The following is a 20,046-nucleotide window of genomic DNA, read 5'->3' as shown; positions in this document are numbered from 1 at the left end:
TCAGGTCAGGTCAAAAAGGCCTTTTTGTCATCACTGACAACACCAAACAGTTAAGACTGATCCATGATGAGCACATCAATGGGAAATTATCTAAAAATACAAGCTTTTACTTGGCTGGTGCGGCTCGTTTTGTTGGAGCATCATCCTGTGCACCGAAAAGGCTGCCAGTTTGATTCCCAGTCAGAGCACACACCTGGGTTTTGGGTTCAGTCCCCGGTTTGGGCACTGGGCATATACAGAAGACAATCAATAGATCTCTCTCTCTCTCTCTCTCTCTCCCTCCCTCCCTCTCATACTCTTTCTCTGCTTCCCTTTCTCTTTCTAAGCATGTCCTTGGGTGAGGCTTAAAAATAATAAACAAACAAACAAATAAATAAATAAGCTTCTGATGGACAACCTTATAAAAATCTTCACACAAGCAAAAGGAATCCAGATACCTGAAGTAGAAAGTCAGACTGAACATCACAGTTTGTTCTTCCTTCAAGGCATCTATGGACTTCTACCAACAAAAATGAGCCCCGGTTAAACATAAATGATTATAATATTGGTCCAATTGCACAGCTTTTTGCTCAAATGTCACCTCCTCTGTGAAACCCTCCTTGATCTCAAAGGCAGGACAGAGTTCCCTCCTCTCTTCTCCTGAAGCACCTAATGTTTATGTTTATTAGGGCACTTACCACATGTATTTACATGTTGCAGCTTGCTCACAAGATTGAGAGCTCAGCATATGTTCTTGAGACCTGGCCCAGTAGGAAAGGATTTCTATAGATGAGGAAAGGAGGGAGTGTAGGAAGGAGAATGGAAGGAAACACAGGCCAGTTGGATCAGATACTTAGCATTACTTACACCAAGGCTCTGAGCTCCTCTTCCTGGCTCTTGGCACACATTGCTTTCTGTTCACTTTACTAGAATGGTGAACTCTTGTCATCTTTCAACACTGTTCAAAATCACTTCTTTCAGGAAGTCTTCCTCATGCCTCTCCTACCTGCCCCTCATAAGTTTTTACTCCGTTCACAATTTCATTTGTCACCTTTGTCATTTGTATCTCCCAGCTAAATTGTGAGCAACTTTAGGCCAACAATTGTCTTTTGTTCCTGTAATTTCTAGGAGGAGTTCCTGACATACAGGCTTAATAAATATTGGTTGAATTAATACGTTAATGAATAGCAGTCCCTAACAGGTGTCTATCTTAAATTTCAAAAGTTAGTTAAGATTTCCATTGTGAGTATATGGATCATCTAATTATTCACACCAAAGTTTTAACTCTAGGGCTGCTGTCCCCCTATTAAGGGAGTTCTGGTTTCTGGGACCTTTCTCATCAGTTTCCAAAAGGTCATGGAGTAAAAGTCATTTCCAGGCCAACCTCAAAAACAGAATGACTTCAAGGAAAACCTATCAAAAGAGGTTAATTCTTTTCAAATCAAACGTAATATGCTTTCTGATTTAAAGTATAATATTCATATCATTTTAAGTGTTTCTATATTTTTTAGTATATGAACTGACATAGAAACAAATGAATTATGGTGAGTGACATAAAATTTACATAAGATTATTCAGACCTGGCTAGAAGAGACTTTTTGAGGGAACTTTAAGTAGGGTGAATAAGAATAAGAGAATAAGAGCCAATGAAGGCTAAATAAATAAGGTGGAAGTCATAAAAGGCAGGCAGAAGTTTGTCACCTTATTAGGTTTGGACTTTATCCTATAGGAAATGGGAAGTCCCTTCAAACTTTCATCAGAGAAGCAAGATGTCAGGGCAGTGGATATATAAGATATCTATATTTTATATTTAATATAGAGGATGAAGAGGAGACATTCTGAAAGACATTCATGAAGAAATGTCATTTGATGAAAAAATCCATATGATGTGCAAGGAAATACCCTTATTACAATGTTTTTACAAAGTTTTTGATAACACAGTTTGAATAACAAACACTTTGTATTTTCTTTACAACTTGATTGTAATTTTGGTACAGGGTCAAAAGTGTGAATGTTATTACTAGCCACCCCCTTTAAACACAGAAGAGCAGCACTAAAGAACAAAATTGGCCCTCGGCAGTTTGGATCAGTGGATAGAGCATAGGCCTAAGGACTGAAGCATCCCAGGTTCGACTCGGTTGCAAGCTCCTCCCCAGCCCTGGTGTTGGTAGGGGCTCATGCAGGAGGTAACTAATCAATGTGTTTCGCTCACATTGATATTTCTGTCTTTCTTTCTTTCTTTCACTCTCTCTAAAAATCAGTGGGAAAGTATCCTCAGATGAGGATTTAAAAAAAAGAACAAAACTGATCATGGTGTGATTCTAAGCTATTCTTTCTGATTTATGAGATGCAAAGCATTTCCAATAAACCAAATGAAACTGAATCCTAATCAGGATTATATTTATCACTACTCAGAGATTTATTTTATTTTGCTCCATTGATTGCTTAAATGTTCAGGGAGCATTTAAGAAAGACCTGTGCTAAAACTCTTGATGACATCTGGCACATGGCCATTTATTCAACAATACAAGCGAACACAGGAAAGGGGGTTATGATAAATGATCAAAGTACAAAGCCGCAACATTTATGTTAACAAAAGTTTTAATACAGATTTGACTAAAAGATGCATACAATGAGTACTGGATCTCCATTCATAGGCAGCCTACAAGATTATGAATGAATTTATTAACTTCAGGTTGTATACTTAAAAAATTACAAGCCATTTAAAAATGAAAATCAACAACAGAAGGAACGATTAGAAAATACGATGGGATGATTTTAAAGAAAGGGTTCAAGTATTGTTTGTAAAGTTCTTCAGACACTAGGCTTTGAAAAGTTTGTGCATTTCCCATCTTTGCATAGTACAGGGGAAACAAAAAAGAAAACCAAAAACACACATACCACTTGGTAAATCTCCGCAACTCTACATGATTCATGTTTCATAGCGTGCACCTATGTGTACTGCTCATTTATCTAATAGGAGTAGTTCTAAGTTAGTGGGCTCATGCAGTATCCTATGTGAGCAATGAAGTTAGCCTACATTTCCTCATCCATGTGTTGTTCATTAATGCAGCAAACATATAGCGGGTGAGATGGGAACTTGTCATTACTTAACACTAACTCTTGTTCGGTAACATTAAACGGTGATAATGCTTGTGCTTTGAGCTCAACTGAATAACAAGGATTCTTCACACCACAAAAATCAGCAAATGAACAGCATGTGCAAGAGAAAATATAGCAGAGTTGGAAACTACATAACCTAATACCACCGAAAATAACTAGAATCCATTGTTTACGATTGGTATGGTTGCATAATCTTTCATATTCATACACACACACAGCTTAAAGCTTGTGTATTTTACATATACACACAATTAATTTAACATTGGAGCATAGGTTTAGTTACCTATGAAACTGCCAGTGTAACAAAAAGTTACACAGACATTTGCCATATGTACATAATATTTGGGGACCACTGTGGTCTGATTTAAAACATAACATCGCACATTTACAATGTTGTTTGTGAAATGCTCAAAAGTTAATGATAAAGATTTAACTTGTTTTGTAACCACCATGGTTGTTTCTATTAAGTCACGTGGTGCCTCTGGAAGAGCAGTGAAATGTACATGGTAGACTCAGCAGTGGCTGAGAATCCACGAGTGAGTAGGATCCAGCAACAGAGACAGAAATAATGCAGCGACAGGAAGAGATGCCGAGTAATCTGAGTTCCTCGGAGGAGAAAGAGCCATTGCCACTAGGGAAGGGATATGTACAACCTGTGTCTTAAAAAGCCAAGAAGAAGGCTGGTCTACCTTGTAGAGAAAGAACCCTGTTAGCACAATAGACACACACAGCTAGCTCTAGAAGAAGACTGCGTACCTGTGTAGCACCTAGTACTCAGAAAGCAACAGCAGGAGGAAGATGTTAGGTTATGGTCTATTGTAGCAGATAGAAAGTAAAGTTTCTGCTCTAGGACTGTGCTACCTCTAGGATTAAAAATATATGGGAAAGAGGGTGGAGAGGAAGAGGGGAACAGGAGAGAAAAAAAGGGGAAAGAAAGAAAATTATATATATATAATGAAAAACTGCACTGTTTTAAGAGCACATTTTGAGGACATAATCCTTTCCAAAGTCAAAGCCAAGGTTGTGAGACTAGTGTCATGAAGCGTGCTGAAAAGGGACTTAAAGCTCACTGCCGTGGTTGTCATGAAGTGAACAGTATAACTGATGTCCTGTTCCTAAAAGGAGGTTGCTAGAGAAGTATGGGTATGTTGGAGCCTCCAGGAAAGCTCATCTCTAGATGGACACTCACTGAATGGATCATGTACACGTTTTACATTCAAAACAAAGCTGGGACCAAGTTTCTCTATTAATGTATACAACACTTGATCGGAAGCGATCATGAGCTTATTTACGGATGAAGGAACCTCAGTGAAAGTGAACTAAACTCAGAGGGACTTGGGAATCCAGATTACATCTGCAAATCTTCCTGGAGGGAAAAGAAGGTGATTCTGTATGTATAGCAGAACCCCGCTGTGAGCCAGCATAACTATTCACAGACCAGCAGCACACCGTGGGCCCAACAAGGCTTGTTGAAAACACAACACACAGAAGTAAAGGCTATTCCAGCAGTGCTCACAGGAAGGTGATTGATGTTTCTGTCTCATCACCAGTGTTACAGTGGGTTCTACCATATATATTTTGAGGCAGGAGGATGAGGCATGAATGAAATATTGATAGTAATAGATATGAATAAAATGGAAAGCTCAACTTTTTCCCAAGCTTTCAACATTGAAAAATTATTATTTTTTTAATTTAAGGCTTTAAGTTTATCCTCCTTTCACATTAAAGACGGGGGGAAAAATTGTCAAAACCAAACACTAACATCATGAGCTTGGCACTTCAGTGATTAATTTGAAAGGGTGTCTACTTTCTTACATTATATACATATGTTTATAATGACAACAAAAAAATTTTAGAGACTTACCAGTACATGTATTTGCATTTACATAATTTTGGGGTTTTTAATGTGGGTTATTTTGTTGTTGTGTGTTCCCCTCATCTTTTATTTTTGGTTTCAAAGCATTTTGTTTGATTCAAACATTTCATTCTTAAATTGCACCTGTTTTGTGCCCAAACCCCTTGCATCTGTGGCCACATCTGTTATTTTTTAAGCAAGCCCAACAATCACTGTACAACATGTTACAAGAGAGAAGGACACAGACAAAGAAATGGAGAAGAGGAACCAAAAAGATGGGGAGCAAACAATGAACTCAAATTCACAGAGAACCTTTACAAGAAAAATATTTCAATACAGACAAGTGAACAGGATGTGTCAAAATCTCTTATTTCCATATTTACATTTATAAAAGAACTTTACAATAGTATCCACTCTCAAGTCCCAGCTCCCATGTCCCATGGCTGCCTGGTCCAAGAGAAACTGAACGAAAGAATGAATCAAGGAGCACAGGGAGTTGGTGGCCTGGTCTAGACCAGGGGGCGGGGCCAGGCAGCTTCCTCATGTTCACCTGTCATCTCCACCTTAGGAATTCAGTTGCAGGTTTACGGCTGCGGATTGGCTCGCTAGCTGCTTGTTGTAGATATGCCATGCAGATTTTACCCTTTCGAAAATTAGATCTTCATGCCACTGGAGCGTGTCATTGGTAGGAAAAGAGAAAAGAAATCATGCCAGATCATTTAGAAGATAATAAGTGCCAGCAGGCTGAGGAAGAAAAAAAAATCATTTGCTATCTTTAATGGTTCATTTATTGCACTTAATTTTTGTTGTTGTTCCTTCTTCCTTTAGAAAAAAAAAAAAGAGATTCTGAAACAGTTCTTTTTAGAACATTGTCTTTTGCGCCCCCCCCCCCCCCTTTTATTGACAGGTGGTGGGAGGAGTTCTTTGAAATGATTTCCAAAAAGGACAGTTTTCTTTGACCTCATCCCGGTCACCCCAACTTGAGTTCTACAGTCATGACCACCCAGTGTTCTTGTTTACAGACTTAACAGTTCCGGCAACATTGCTGAAAGCGTGTCACATCCAGAATCCAACAGTGCGAGGCACCGTTCATCTGCCGCAGCTGATTCAGATGGGGCCTTGCTGACTAGGATCGAACCTCCTCTTCTTGACATTTCTTCCCGAGTGCGTCAAAAGAAGATGCAAGCAGAGGGGGGGAAATCCACAATATTAGTCAGATCACGGTAAGAGGAGGGTGATGATAATGGCAACACTAGTTCCAGAGCAAAGTAATCAACTCACACTGAGGCAGAGTTTCCAAAACAACTCGAAATTGAAACACAGAACCTCTTATACTTTTGAATGTCTTGACAACATCTCCACTAGAATACATTCATTTGTGAAGATCAAAAGAAGCTTCAAGTTGTTCCCTTGAAATCACTGGAAGTCTCAGGAGCCCAATTTGTCTCTTATTTCAGAAGTAACTGACATAGCTAATTGTAGCTGGATCAAAATAATTATATGGAGGGCTCTTCCATTTCGGGGGCTATTAGAACTCTGAAGGTCTTGTAGCTGATTCCTTCCAGACCTGCGAGTTCAGTATCAGTGGATCAGCCTTTGCCAAGATGGCAAAACGCCTCGTTCTACTCAGTGACTGTGCTGCCTTGGCTGTGTGAGTTCTTACCACACTGTGGAACAAGCATTTTTCATGTCTAGAAAGTTGAAGATCAGAGTGCACAGGGAGATAGTACACTCTGAGGAGAATGGACACAGGCTCAGGTTAGTTAAGCAAATGCAGCAGATTAGCTTAGTTGAAAGGAACATTAAAATGCCTCGCTCACAGTGTCCAGTCTCCTAAAAAGTGGTTCTGATGTTTCAAAAGAGAAAAGAGAGCACCAGCAAGACACTTGTACAAGGCAACAAGAGTTGGTTGCAACCTCCCCATGGTCTGGTTTCATGTGGGGCATCAAGCAAGGAGGCTCATGCATTTAATCTGCGCACTGGGCGGGTGCAATGCTGCTGCCACCGAGGCATCATGCAAAACTGGAGACCGAGGAGTCCCCAGGAGCTCTCGTTCCCCTGTCCACTCACTCGGGGCAGCTGGATGCCCGTACAGCCCTAAGTACCAAAGGGATTACAGTATATTCCTCCTCGCCTCTAGGTAATTCAAAATAAAAACAATGCCAAAGTCCAAAGTTGATCCTGCAAAGTTCTTATTTTCCCCAAGATGACCACTTTGATGCTTCTTTTTTAAACTATCACATATAAAAATCTTTAAAGAAAATTTTCCTTTTCTTTTTGAAAGTTTTCATTAAAACATCTTTAATGGCCTAAGGACATGGTTCATTGTCCTAGCAGGTAATCCATTGCAACAAACACTACTTGCAACAGTGCTACTTCCTTTTCTTCCCTATCACCCACCACCTTACAACCCTCCTTTGAATCAATATTCTTGAAAGCATGCATTGCTGATGCTGCCCCAGAAATAGAGATGAGACCAAGAGGGACATCTCCCATAATGCATCTGTCCCGGAGTTTGCTCCAGAGCACAGGATGTGCATCTACTATCCATGATCATAGTCCTTGAAGGTAACTACATTAGGAACCACACTTCCAGTGAGTCAGGTGGGGGAAAACAGGGACTGCTTGACCTTGTAAAATGACCCTGAAGGACTACAAGTTAGATATGTGTTACTGGAACTCAAGAGAAATGTTAAACTAATGTCTTCTCAATTAAAATGAGTGTAGAGTAAAGATCAAGCCAACTAGCGCTATGCATGTAAATGACTATATTGCCCACATCTAAATTCCTTTATTCAAATGCAGGGGATGTCAGGTGAACAGTCATGTCCAAGGCCATAACTACAATCCAATTCACTTTTAAATGGAGATATAAAATCCCACTTCAGCGTGACATAGAGGCAACCTCTGTGCTTCTTCTAAAAGTCAGTTTTTGAAGCTTAAATTGCTTTTTTTTTTTAAATAGAAACAATGTTCAACAGGGTGACTGGGTTCCTGGGCTGACCAGGAGGCTAAACCATGCTGTAGAACCATGTACTTATCAGAAAATAGCTTCTGAATACCAGCAGGGGGTTCTGGGACTGTATTTCCTCCCTGATGAGGATGAAAGGGACACTCCCATGGCAGGCTCACCGTGAGGGTACCTCACATGTAAGCTGTAACCATATGGGCCACTGTACATTGACAACTGCTTGTCCTGAACTTTCTATATCTAAGTCTTTTTGTTCAATTTCAATGTGAGAGTACAGCTATCGTAGGCATGTGCGTGTTGTTTTCCTTCCATGACTGTCTCACCTGAATATTCTCTGTCCACTAGGACTGTGAGGCAATTAACTTTCTCATCATAACCTGTAAGGTATTTCTGGATCATTATAAAATACTAGAGGCCCAGTACATGAAAATCGTGCATGGGCGGGGGGGGGGGGGGAAGGCCGGGGGGGGGGTTTGTCCCTCAGTCCAGCCTGCACTCTCTCCAATCTGGGACCCCTTGGGGGATGTCCGACTGCCAGTTTAGGCCCGATCCTAAACCGGCAGTTGGACATCCCTCTCATAATCTGGGACTGTTGGCTCCCAACCACTCGCCTGCCTGCCTGCCTGATTGCCCCTAATCGATTCTGCCTGCTAGCCTGATCACCCCCTAACCACTCCCCTGCCAGCCTGATCGACACCTAACTGCTCCCCTGCCGGCCCGGTCACCCCCAACTGCCCTCCCCTGACTGCCTGGTTGCCCCTAACTTCCCTCCCCTACAGGCCTGGTCGCCCACAACTGCCCTCCCTGCCAGCCATCTTGTGGCTGTGGGTGTTGCCATCTTTGAGGGTGTGGTAGTCAATTAGCATATTCCCTCCTTATTGGCTGTGGGTGCAGCCTGCTGCTTAGTCGTTTGTTTGTCCCTCACTAATCCCCTTGCTGGCCTGGTCGCCCCACACAGCATGCTGTTCAGTCATTTGGTTGTCCCTCACTAACCCCCCTGCTGGCCTGGTCACCCCATAGAGCCCGTTGAGTTGTCCATTCCGTTGTGATGGTCGCTTAGGCTTTTATATATATAGATTACCATAAAGCACAAACTTTGCATTGATCCCATTTTTATTAACTTTTACTACTTCTGAAAAACCTGTACTTTTGTCCACAATATATAGTATACACACATATATGTATACAAAATTAAAACAACTCTTCAGGTAACAACAACCATCTCAGATTGTAAAGACTTTAGATCTTTCAAGGGTATATTGATCCACTGCTATCACCTTCTTATCTCTCCACAATGAGTCCTTGCCCAGCCACCAAAAACCCCTCACTTCACCCTTTCTAGGCGACCTTAGACTGAGTTCACTTCCCCAGGGGTGGAGTCAGGGGGCTGAACTCAGTCTTCCTGGCAACCTGAGTGAGAAACTGCCTAACACAGGAGCAGCAGGCACTGGGGGAATTTTGCATTGGGATCCGGTCATGGAATTCGGATAAGCAGCAAGTTTGGTTATGCTCCTCATGGAAAGAGTGGGTAACATTGATCCCATTTCCTAATTCTGTAAAACCCAAAAGCAAATTTTAAAAAAGACATGTATTCTTTTGAGAAAATATAATTAGCAATATTAAGTTCCTTTCCAATTTCATCCAACTTGACATTCAAACAATTCAGTTAACTTCCCTTGTATTCATCCAGGTGGGTCCTTTAAGTTTTCATTTATGTGAGTACCTAAACAGTCTGTGCTTCACCGTGGCCAGTGAAGTAAAACATAGGCCAAACGGAACTGCTTACAAAGTCAGGCTCCGTAAGAATGTGCAACCCAAGAAACTTCTCATAGAGGAAAAATCACATATGATAATTACACTTATTAAATGAACTACTTTAATGTCAAGAGCAGCTCTGCCAGGCCAGTATGGCCACTGCTGTCACTGAACCCTGTGGAGAGAGCAAGTAGTGGGACAGTGAGACATGGTGAGGGGGTTCCACAGACTGAAACATTACGGTATAGTTGGAAGAGCCCAACCCTCATCCTAAAATCTTGTGATTTGCATTGTCACCAAACTATGTCACCGTTACCTACCTTCAAGTAATTTTCCTACCATCACCTAGAATTTCTCTTTCCTACTACCATCAACTATGGCGTTCATATATTTTCTGTGCATGTAAACGACCATACCTCACATCAAGTTTTCTGCATTCAGATTTAGGGATTGGCAGTTAAAAAGCCATGTGCAAGGTAATGACAGCGATTCTGTTCATTTTAAATGGAGATATGAAATGTTCTTTTCATATAATTGTCACCTTTCCTAAGCTTTAGAGAAGATGCTACTAAAATGACTCTTCATCTACATGATTTTTCCCAAAATCTAATAAAAGCAACAGCTCTAGTGATCTAATCAAGTAAATTATTACACAACATTGGATAGAAGCCCCAAGCCCCCATGAGTCAGGACAGAGTTTGCAATCCTCTGCACCACTGCATCAGGCTGTGTGTGTGGGTGAAGGAGAGGATAAGGAACATGGGGTGAGGGTAAATAAATGAAGATGTGGGGAAATGTTGGACAAGTCGGTGTGCCAAGAGCCTAGATTTATTTTGCACAGGATGTCTCAGAGGGAAATTCTAAGACCCCAAAGACTGGAAATCCATAGACTAACCATACCTTAGAAACCTCATATTTTTAGAGTATGAAATTAACTAAAGTTACTAAGGTATCTATCTACCACATTGCCCAATAGATCAGGATATGTCAAATACAATAACCTACCAAATAAAGCATTTTTTTCTTTTCAGGAAGTCTATAGCCTTGCTTATGAAAGTCTTATTTTCATTAAGCAAAGCTTTCAGACTCTACGACTCTGCTAAGAAGAATATAAATTTTTTTATTATTTTTTACCACAATAATCTTGACAAACCATCACTATCACCTTACACATACAAATGTACCTATATTCACACATACATCAAACTCACATGCACGCTTGCTTTTTACCACCTATTTCAGAGGAAATATGGTTTAAGAGGAAAAAACTATAAAAAATGGCAGTGTGTCAGGGATCAAAGCATTGCTGTATTTCTCATTTGTACTTGAATGGGTCAGGTATGGCTGACCCTTCTTCCACATCTACGTTACTCACGGTGTTCTGCCCAAAGACACGTGACGTTAGGAAAAAGCCGCACTTCCCCTGAGCAGTTCATACTTTTGGAAGTTTGTGTGCCTTCCAATTCTGCAGGTTACTTTGTTAATGGCTCTTCTAGCAATAAAAACCTGATTCAGGAGGGATGTCCAATAAAGGTATTTAGAGCGATCTTTCTTACAAACTATTTTTTCAACTTCTGCTTCTAAAGGGAACCTCTCTAGTATTTTCATTGAACTCAATGAAAAACTCTAAGGCTTTCAGTTCAACTAGCAAATAATACTACTTCCAAAGCATGTCTACATTAATCATCTCCCAAACTGCCCAGGTGGTGAGAAAACCTAAACTTCATCTTTCAGCACCCACAGTCTTTCATGTCGAATATAAACCACGTAGCTACTATTAAAGTCGAAAGCAAATTCAGATCCTCATGTAGCCACCAACAGCACGAAAAGCAGCAGCTTCTCCACATCTAAACTCCTAAAGTGACTTCACTCCTTCACTTTTTTTTTCCAGAACATAAAAAATTTACTTCACACTGTTCTACGTTTTTCTTTATTAAGGTTGTAGGGCACGGGAAGGGACATTGACCTAGCACAGCGGTACGCACCCGTGTAGCAATCCCACAGCTCTTTCTCCCCTCACCCAATGCCCACCTCCCCACCCACCCTTTCCGTTAGGTTGATGAGACATCTCTCTCAGATTGAATTAATCTAAACAGGGCCTAATCCACTTCTATACACAGTGATAAAAAGGCTTTTCTGTTTTTTCCCCAAGAAACATGCAATTCAAGCTGTGAGCTAGGCCAAGCCGCCGTTTTGAGGTCCTGCTACAGAATTGTGCTCTTATCTCCAAATGTTGAGATGGGAAATTGGGTATTGCTTGCGGCTGGATGGCAAAGATGTACAGGAGGCTGTTTTCCAAGCCGTGGAAACTGAGGCTTCCTCATGCCAGAGGCATAAGCCTGAGCATGAGCCAAATTTCTTTTCCTTGAGGGATATTTAAATGGGGGCATTATAAACTAATGGATCATGCAACAACTGTCATGTACAGTGACTTGTTTATAGTAAGTAACAAGGCACTAAGAAATATTTGCTTGAATTAGACCAGTCCAAACAAAAACATGTTGTTCTGTCATGTGCCACATGAGTGACTCAGTATCTGGGCAATGTCTGGTAATATTGTGATGAGAAATTCAAACATGAGTTGCCCATTGGGAGTGCGTTTTTGAAAACACATTGATGCCAAAACTAATGTTCCATCAAACAAGTTCAAGTTTATAAATCTCTCTGTGGAAAAGAGGTACTATTTGATAACAGCTTTCCAAGTTGAAGACACTCAAAAACTTGTAGGCTTGAATGAATTTGAATCATCTTTTGGTTTGTTTTTCTTTCATAATCAATTTCTAATAATGACATTTTAACTGGTTTAAATACACAGAATTCAGGATACCAAATATAAAACTTCCTAATTAAGGAAATTATTCAGACAATTCAGGTCAAAAACTTCCTCAATTGTGTAACCAGATGAAGGCAAAGTGGGCTTTGAATTTAGGCAATAGTCTTACTTCCCACTTAAATGTGTTTCTATAGATCTGGTTGAAATGTAATTTCTCACAAGGAATACTTCGCATAAGAGGTCTTATTTACAAATCATGAGTCACCACAGTACGAAAAGCTATAGAAAGCAATTACCCAATGAATCTGAGGTATAGAAATATCCGAACTGAGTAAATTAGGTTTGAAATTTTGGATTATTTGTGATTATCTGGCACATCTATTTAAATGAACTTAGTTCCGTGATCAATGTACAATCCAAACTAAAAGGGTACTATGAAGACACACCAGGCCTACCGGTCACACCAACATTTGCAGTTAATTAGAAAATATTATCACAAAACCACAGACTTTAAATTCCAACGTGAAACCAATTCAGTTGGTTAGAGAATGAAAAAGCTTTTGAAAATCTGTTTTTATAAAATAATGAAGCTTTTAAAATCATAAAGCTACATACAGTACGACATGTGAAAAATGATGAACAAATGGTTACTTGGGGTGTGAAATTTTCAAAATGTCAATGGACTATAAACCAGTTTTAAACAGATACAAGGAGTTTATGTCCACCATTTCCAACTGCACAGTTTCCTCACAGACCTGTGTATTAATAAATGTCTCTCCGATTGTTGCCCCTAAAAGCTGACTGTCTTCTGTTAAAGAAATCCCACTTTTTCTCTTCAACCCAGTGCATGTGAGTTCCTTTCACATTTATGTTTCCCCACTTGCCTGAAGATGACATTGGTGTTTCCATGTTTCTTCTTTTCTGACCCATTTGTGAATGAGATATTTTTCTCAGTCTTACTGTTAAAACTTGTAGCAGGAACTCAAAACTTGGTTATGTAAGCAGAAAAGAGAAGTGCCAGAGCCACTGAGAAGAAGGCATGCGGCGTTGCTTACTTAAATCCCCATCCTGTGCCCCCAAGGACAATAGCTGCTACCAGGATGGCACCAGCGATGGAGCCTATTATGAGATTGGTGGCACTAGGACCTGTGACAAAGGATCATGGGAAGAAAGTCATATGAGCCAACCACTTTCGTTACCACCAGGGAAAGGCAGTTGAGCGGTTTCAGGAAGTCAAAACCCTGCATGAAAGATTGCGAAACACATAAATCACCTTTTTGACTTAGCTTAATTTCACTTTCCACGCTGTGGATAACGACTGCTGGGGTTTGAATGCCTTTACATCTGCAGCTTCTGCACCACTGACAATGAAGTTCCATTAAATCCACCTTCCGCAGAATTTGAAGCAAATGGGCGCCAATTGCTGTCATTACACGTCTTTCTTCTCCTCCCCCTTCCCAATACCATGAATCAAACAAGTTAAGAGTGCATAAAGAATGCGGCTGCATTAGAATGAGCTCAATCTGCTGGCAAAGGAGGGCATGAAAAGCAGGAAACATCCTACTGAAGTGTTCTTTCAAGCAGCACATGAAGTTGTCTGAATGCTACATGTTTTATGCCCCCCTGGGAGACGGTTAAAATTCAGAAGTCAGAAGGAGGTTACCAATGAAGATCTGACTTGGAAGTCTTGTTCTCAAAGACATATTTCTTAACTGCACAGATCCAGGCAGTGTTTAAACAGCAGGATGGGCTTCCAAAAGCAAGATATAAAAAAAGTATAAAACTCATTTGGGTAATTTTGGGGAAATGGAAAAAAAGTGGAGTTTTAACTGTTTGAGGGAGAGTTGGTAATACAGTGTATTCTCTCCACTCACCTGGAAAACACCTGGTCTCACTCTTTTTAAATGTAAGCAACCTTCACTTAGTATGAGAACTACTTTAAGTATCACATCGTACAGGATGCTAATATGCAGGTACAGCGCCCCCTAACAGCAAAATACTTTCTGTCCTAATTTTATGCCCCTGTTCCCAAGGTCACAGGGCCCATTTTGCTAGCTCCCCTGAAACCCTCGGGTTTGTGTGCGCCTTCATTGCTGTGTCAAAGATTCTCTTTTCTGCTCACATCAGTGCCCTCGACTGTGTACATAAATGGATGCCACTTTCAGCAGCACTGAAATTGTGTGCCGTGTGATGTTTTTACTCAGAGACCATCCGCGAGGAAAGGCGGATGGGGGTTACAATGGGCATCTCAGGGACGAGGTCTCTTGGGGCTCCCGGGTTTGGACACACCCTTAAGACTAACCGTTGAGGTTCTACAGAACACAAATCTCAGTGGCCTTTAGTGAAATGGCCATAGTAATAAATAATAATGAGGCCACAAAAGCTGGTTAACTACTATTCACTGTCCTGACGATGGGGGTGCACTTTTAAGCACTTGGCATTATTATCTCATCTGATCCTCACCAAACCCTAAGGGGTAGGGACTATGTCTACCCCTGTTTAACAGATGGAGAAATAGAGGCTTCTAGAAGTCAACACATGACGGAGGCAAGATTTGAACCCAGATGTGTTTGACTCTAAAGCTTATGGGATACAGAAAGGGGCAGCAAAATATATCCCACGAGCCAAATCTGGCCCCTGCTGACTGTTTTTTCAAAGAAGCTTTATTGGAACACAGCCAATTCATCCCCATGCGTATTTTCAGCTGCTTTTAGGCTAAGGCAGCAGAGTCACAAGGTTGTGACAGACATCCTGTCGCCAGCAAAGCCAAAACTATTTACCATCTGCCCTGTTACAGAGTTTGCTAACCCCTCCACTGAAGCAACATTATTCCATGTATACGTGTTTCCTCCGCAAAGCTTAATAGGGACTCAAATTTTAAAACACTTAAGAATATTTATATTACCATGTACAGAATGTATGCTTTAGACACGATTTGCACCTTACTGGCTCAGAAAACAGGCTGGAATTAGAATCAGTACATAACCCTGAGAATTAATTCCTGATCTACAATGATAAACTAAGGAGTAGAAACAAAAGCAAAACAAAACACGGCCTCTGTCCTTGGAATCCTTAGTGACAAAATGACATTACACTGCCAGTCAAACTAGGAGGCATTAAAACTACATGTACTATGTGGACTATATTTTATTTTTTAACTAGTATTTACTATTTACTAAATTTAACTGTATTTACTATTTTAGCAACTCTGGCAAAATTTAGAATTTAAAGGGAAAAAATCAGTAAGCTAATAGACAACAACAGCGTATACACCAAGAATAATAACATCTACTTTTAGAAAAAAATGTATGTACATGTATACAGACTTACCTGTCACAACCAGAAATAGCCACAAACCAACAACACTGGAAGGGATGGAGGACAAGGACTGTGCCTTACAACAAAGCTCCCAGATCCTGCCTAGCTCTAAGACTCCAAGGGAACATTATTAAAGTTCACCCCTTCAGTTAGCACAGTCAATAAATTAGATTTTAAAAAAATGGATTTGGAATGGTTTTTAAAAAAACGACCTTTCTTCCCAGGAGGAATTTCACATAAATGTGTGTGTGGAATTTCCCCTGGAAAGGAATATTACTTCTATATCTAATCCAGTCAACAGACCCACGGTGAAATTTTATAGAAGTTCGTTTTCTAGAAATATTTTACTTCACATATACTTTATTTTCTAACAGAGATGGAGAAACAAACTATTTTTCAAGTACTTCTAGCTTCCCCGGGGTTACTAGCTTCGCAGCCCGTACAGATGGGATGTGAATTACATGCTCCACGTCTAGCCAAAGCCCTTCAACCCAGGTGAGATTTAGGGAATCGACACCACCTGTGACCTACGGACCTCCCTCTTCATGCTATTTCTTCCCAGCCCTGGGCCTCCCAGACCCAGTCTGAAAGGAGAACATCTGTGTGCTGCCACCACTGGGACTAAGGGACAATGAGTGGTGTCCTCAACGTGCCTATGGTTTGGGCTGATTGCGTGAAGGTTACCTGGCGATTGCTTAAGATCCTAGCAATTTGTTCCTGGGCCACTGTGAAGTGTTAATATCACCACAGTGAGCAGAAAAGACAGCATGTGGAGTATTTTTGTAATTTGCAAATGCTCTCTCTCTGAAATTAGAGGGGAAAAATCACAATATCACAATAATCTTTTAGTCTACATGTACATTGGCAATCTCATGAAAGCAGTAGCCCATGGAGAACTGACAGCTATTCTGAGGATATAGATCAAGTGCAGAGCAACCTAAATAGAGGCACCACGAGAGCTCAATGGCAAGTGCATGCAGGCCACGTATTTATACTCTGGCTCCTCAAAAGACAAACCCACCAGGTAATTTGCAACTGCTCCCTTAAAGTTTTGCAAGTTTGGATTAAATATCTCTTCATTCTTAATGCTGTTTGCTCCAAAATATTTATGTAAACATCAAATTGGAATTATAAACCTATTTTATTTAAAAAGAGGCAATGTGCTAAATATCTTCTTTGTAAAAACAAGCTGAAGCTTCCTTTAGCATTCTCAATCAACGGAGAAAATATTAGCGGCTATCATTCAGATTACCCTTAAAAAATAGCTACAACTGTTGGTAATTCCTAATTGTATAGGTGAATCTATCTGACTGGTGATGATTTGTCATAAGAGTCCTAATAAAACACTTCTATGAAAGCATTTTTGCCAATAAATAGTAAAAAAAAAAAAAAGGTCTGTATCTTAGCATTACTTTTCAAGTGGAGGAGCAATGGAAGCTTTTGGACCATCCTCCACGGTGAAGACATCAGCACCCAGGATGATGTCATGCCCCACATTGTCCAGACAGGAGAAGGTTCTCCACCACACGAGAAAACCACACGACACAAACACGTCCAAGTCACAGCACAAGGAGCACCACCACGGGCAACACATCAACGAGACGACACAGGGGAGTCAGGGGTCAAGGGTCAGCTCACACACCGGGAACCAAACGGAAACACTCTGAGACTCAAAAAGATGCTTACTCTATGCCCCACCCCGTGCCTCCAAAAATCACCCCCAGGGCCAGAATGGTGCCGGCCACAGCACCTATTAGCCTGCTTGTGGCCAGGTTCACTGTGTGGAGGGAAAAACGGAGATTTTTTTAAACAAAAAAAATTTGATCACACACTGATTTCACTAACGTACAAAATCACCTATTCAGGAAACGCTTTGAAAGTCAGTTATATATTAAATTTTTTTTCTTTTGCTTATTAAGCTCTACATACACACCGAAAATATTCAAGGAGAATCTTGTATTTACTTTCCAACTCCAAAAACTCTAGTTAAAAACATAATGTCTTACACTTTTAAACAAAGAAATAATCCAGCTGGAGTTACAGTTCCTATAAGGAGTGAAGTGAAATTAAAATGTAATTTAAACTGCTGAGCAACAAACCTGTTTTTTAATTCAAAAGTTATAAACCATTAGTGGACTTAAAAAAAAATCCTCAAACTATAAAATATGCCTAAGAAGCTATATTTTTTTTAAAAAATCCAAAACTTACTCAATTCTGTGGAAATCCTTACAAGTTTAAAAAGAGAGTAGCTTTAAAATTAAATGCATTGTTACCCAGGGAGTTATTTTACCTGGAAAAGTACATTTCAAATAACTCTGCAATGTTTGTGTTTCTGCCCCAGTATTTGGACATTTAGATTTTTGTTGATAGTCTGCATTGTATAGACTTTGCACTGAGAGAAAGTCAGGGGCTCTGGGAAAGTGTATTCATTGCTTCAAACTATGGAGCGGTAAATCACTGAGGAGACACGCCACGCCTGCACACCCCTGCTTCTGCGTACGGCTTTTGTTGCAAAGTGGGACTGGAATGAGGCCAAGTTCCCAAGGCAAGAAGTTGTTTAGTATTGAAGCAAGAAGGCAGAATGTTTATGTTTGAGTGTGTCTGTGCATCTGTATGTGCGTGCAAATGGGACATATAAGCACTTTATCCCACATTCCAAGGGAATGAAAAGTACTGGCTTCCTACCACTTCACCGATGAAAACAGAGATTAGCTTTCACAAGGCTGCACTCACACAGACTGTGCCATGAGACGCAGTGAAACAAGCTAAGAACCACAACAGGAAGTTGCAAGTTCTTACTAGTAAGGCTTAATATTGGGATCTAATCTATAATTTTTAGCTAAATATTCTCCCAAAGGATCTCGAGAGAACCTTAGATCTCTAACCCACATGAGCAACTGCACAATTGCTTTATTTTACCACAGGGCAAATCATATGAGTGAGAGATTCTAGTTTCATCATTAACTAAGTTCAACTTGAGTTGTTTTTGAAAACAAAACAAAAAAAGATAGGAGCTCAACAGAAAACTGAGAAAGGTTACTACTGAGAGCATGGAGGGGAAAGGGAAAAAGACCAACATCAAGGTGTGATTTTTTCCAAATATGGCAATACATAATACAAAATAATCTAAATTCTAGCTCAGATTTCCAAATTGTAGAGGCAAATACTGGGATAAAAGCTATAATGCCTCATTTTTTTTTTTTTTTTTTTTTTTTTTTTTTTTTTTTTTTTTCGTTTTTTATGTATGACAATTCTTTGTGAGTAAAACTCTGACATACATAATTATAGGGCTGTCAAATAGTTCAATACTAAGGTCAACTTAGGTACAATTTAGTTAATTTTGGATATGTATCTAAAGTTTCAAACTTGGTTTTATCTCACTCCATTCACTGCATCAACCCAAAGAATGCTGGTGTTGTGTGTGTGTGTTACCCTGTCATGTAGATGAGTACGCGTTATTTCAGTTTTCCTGCCCAAACTTACAGAAAAGTGTGCAGCTCTTTCTACACCAAAGTATCGCTCATGCATCTTCCTGGAACTTACAGTATTTTATCTTTGCCAGGAAGTTCAAAAGACTTGTCTCTAAGGCTTTGGATCACAAAAGCATTAAACATGTTGGCGTTTGTTATTGCAGCTTAGCCTGCAGTGCCGGCTAGAGCATGGGACATGTTCTCATTCATATATGAGAACATGTCTGAGGGACTGTGAAGAGCAGTCCAAAAAACCAGGACCTAGGTGGGCCTGCCCTCCACCCTGAGGGAAGTTAACCAATCTTGCCATCATTTACATTGCAAAGTGCCTGGGAGTGAAGGTGTCTTGTTGGCTATTTGATTTTGCTTGTTTTTTTCTTTTTAAACTTCTTTTGAGAGAAAAGATGAACTGGTGGGAAAGACATGTCAAGACAAAAGTGAAGACCTGTGGGCATGAGGAGAGGACGTGTTGTGTTTTGGCCATTAGAATAAAGATTTTGACAGTGACTCTTCTCCAACGTTTCTGACTGCGCAGCCACACGTGCCTGATTCATCCTGCCTTTTATCATCGTCGCACTGATACTAGGTCTTCATTATACAGTTGATATAGAGACAGGACACACCATTTTCTACCCGTCAGGCAGTCCTGGAGGTTGTGGTGCCTAGGAGGTCACCTTTGGGGTGAGGGCAACCCCGAAGCAGGAGAGTGACGTTCCTTAGAAGCACCAACATCATTAGTCAGTGCCTCATTTTTTTAAGACCTTAGAACATCATTGCTTTCAGAATACTAAATTAACATTGG

At 40.3% G+C, this 20,046-nt stretch overlaps 1 protein-coding gene across 3 annotated transcripts in view; it reads right to left on the bottom strand.

The window, feature by feature from the left end:
- Positions 1-2,562: 2,562 nt before the first annotated feature.
- The window catches only part of ADAM23 (ADAM metallopeptidase domain 23), a 152,338-nt gene continuing 134,854 nt past the window's right edge, over positions 2,563-20,046 (bottom strand). The window contains exons 25-26 of one of the 3 annotated variants that reach the window (XM_070421954.1): positions 17,461-17,551; positions 5,977-6,113 (exon numbers count right to left, since the gene is read on the bottom strand). In XM_070421954.1, coding sequence (XP_070278055.1) covers positions 6,065-6,113; positions 17,461-17,551 — 140 coding nt within the window. In that variant the 3' untranslated portion in view covers positions 5,977-6,064. Of the gene's footprint in view, positions 6,114-13,511; positions 13,603-17,460; positions 17,552-20,046 lie in introns of all 3 variants that reach the window. The other 2 variants (XM_070421952.1, XM_070421955.1) reach the window with 2 other exon arrangements.

This window comes from Myotis yumanensis, unplaced genomic scaffold (assembly GCF_028538775.1).
Source record: "Myotis yumanensis isolate MYYU_CA2020_CCGP unplaced genomic scaffold, mMyoYum1.0.hap1 SCAF_8, whole genome shotgun sequence".
NCBI lineage: Eukaryota > Metazoa > Chordata > Mammalia > Chiroptera > Vespertilionidae > Myotis > Myotis yumanensis.
The sequence above is the reverse complement of the archived record's forward strand: the minus strand, read 5'-3'. Positions and strand labels throughout refer to the sequence as shown.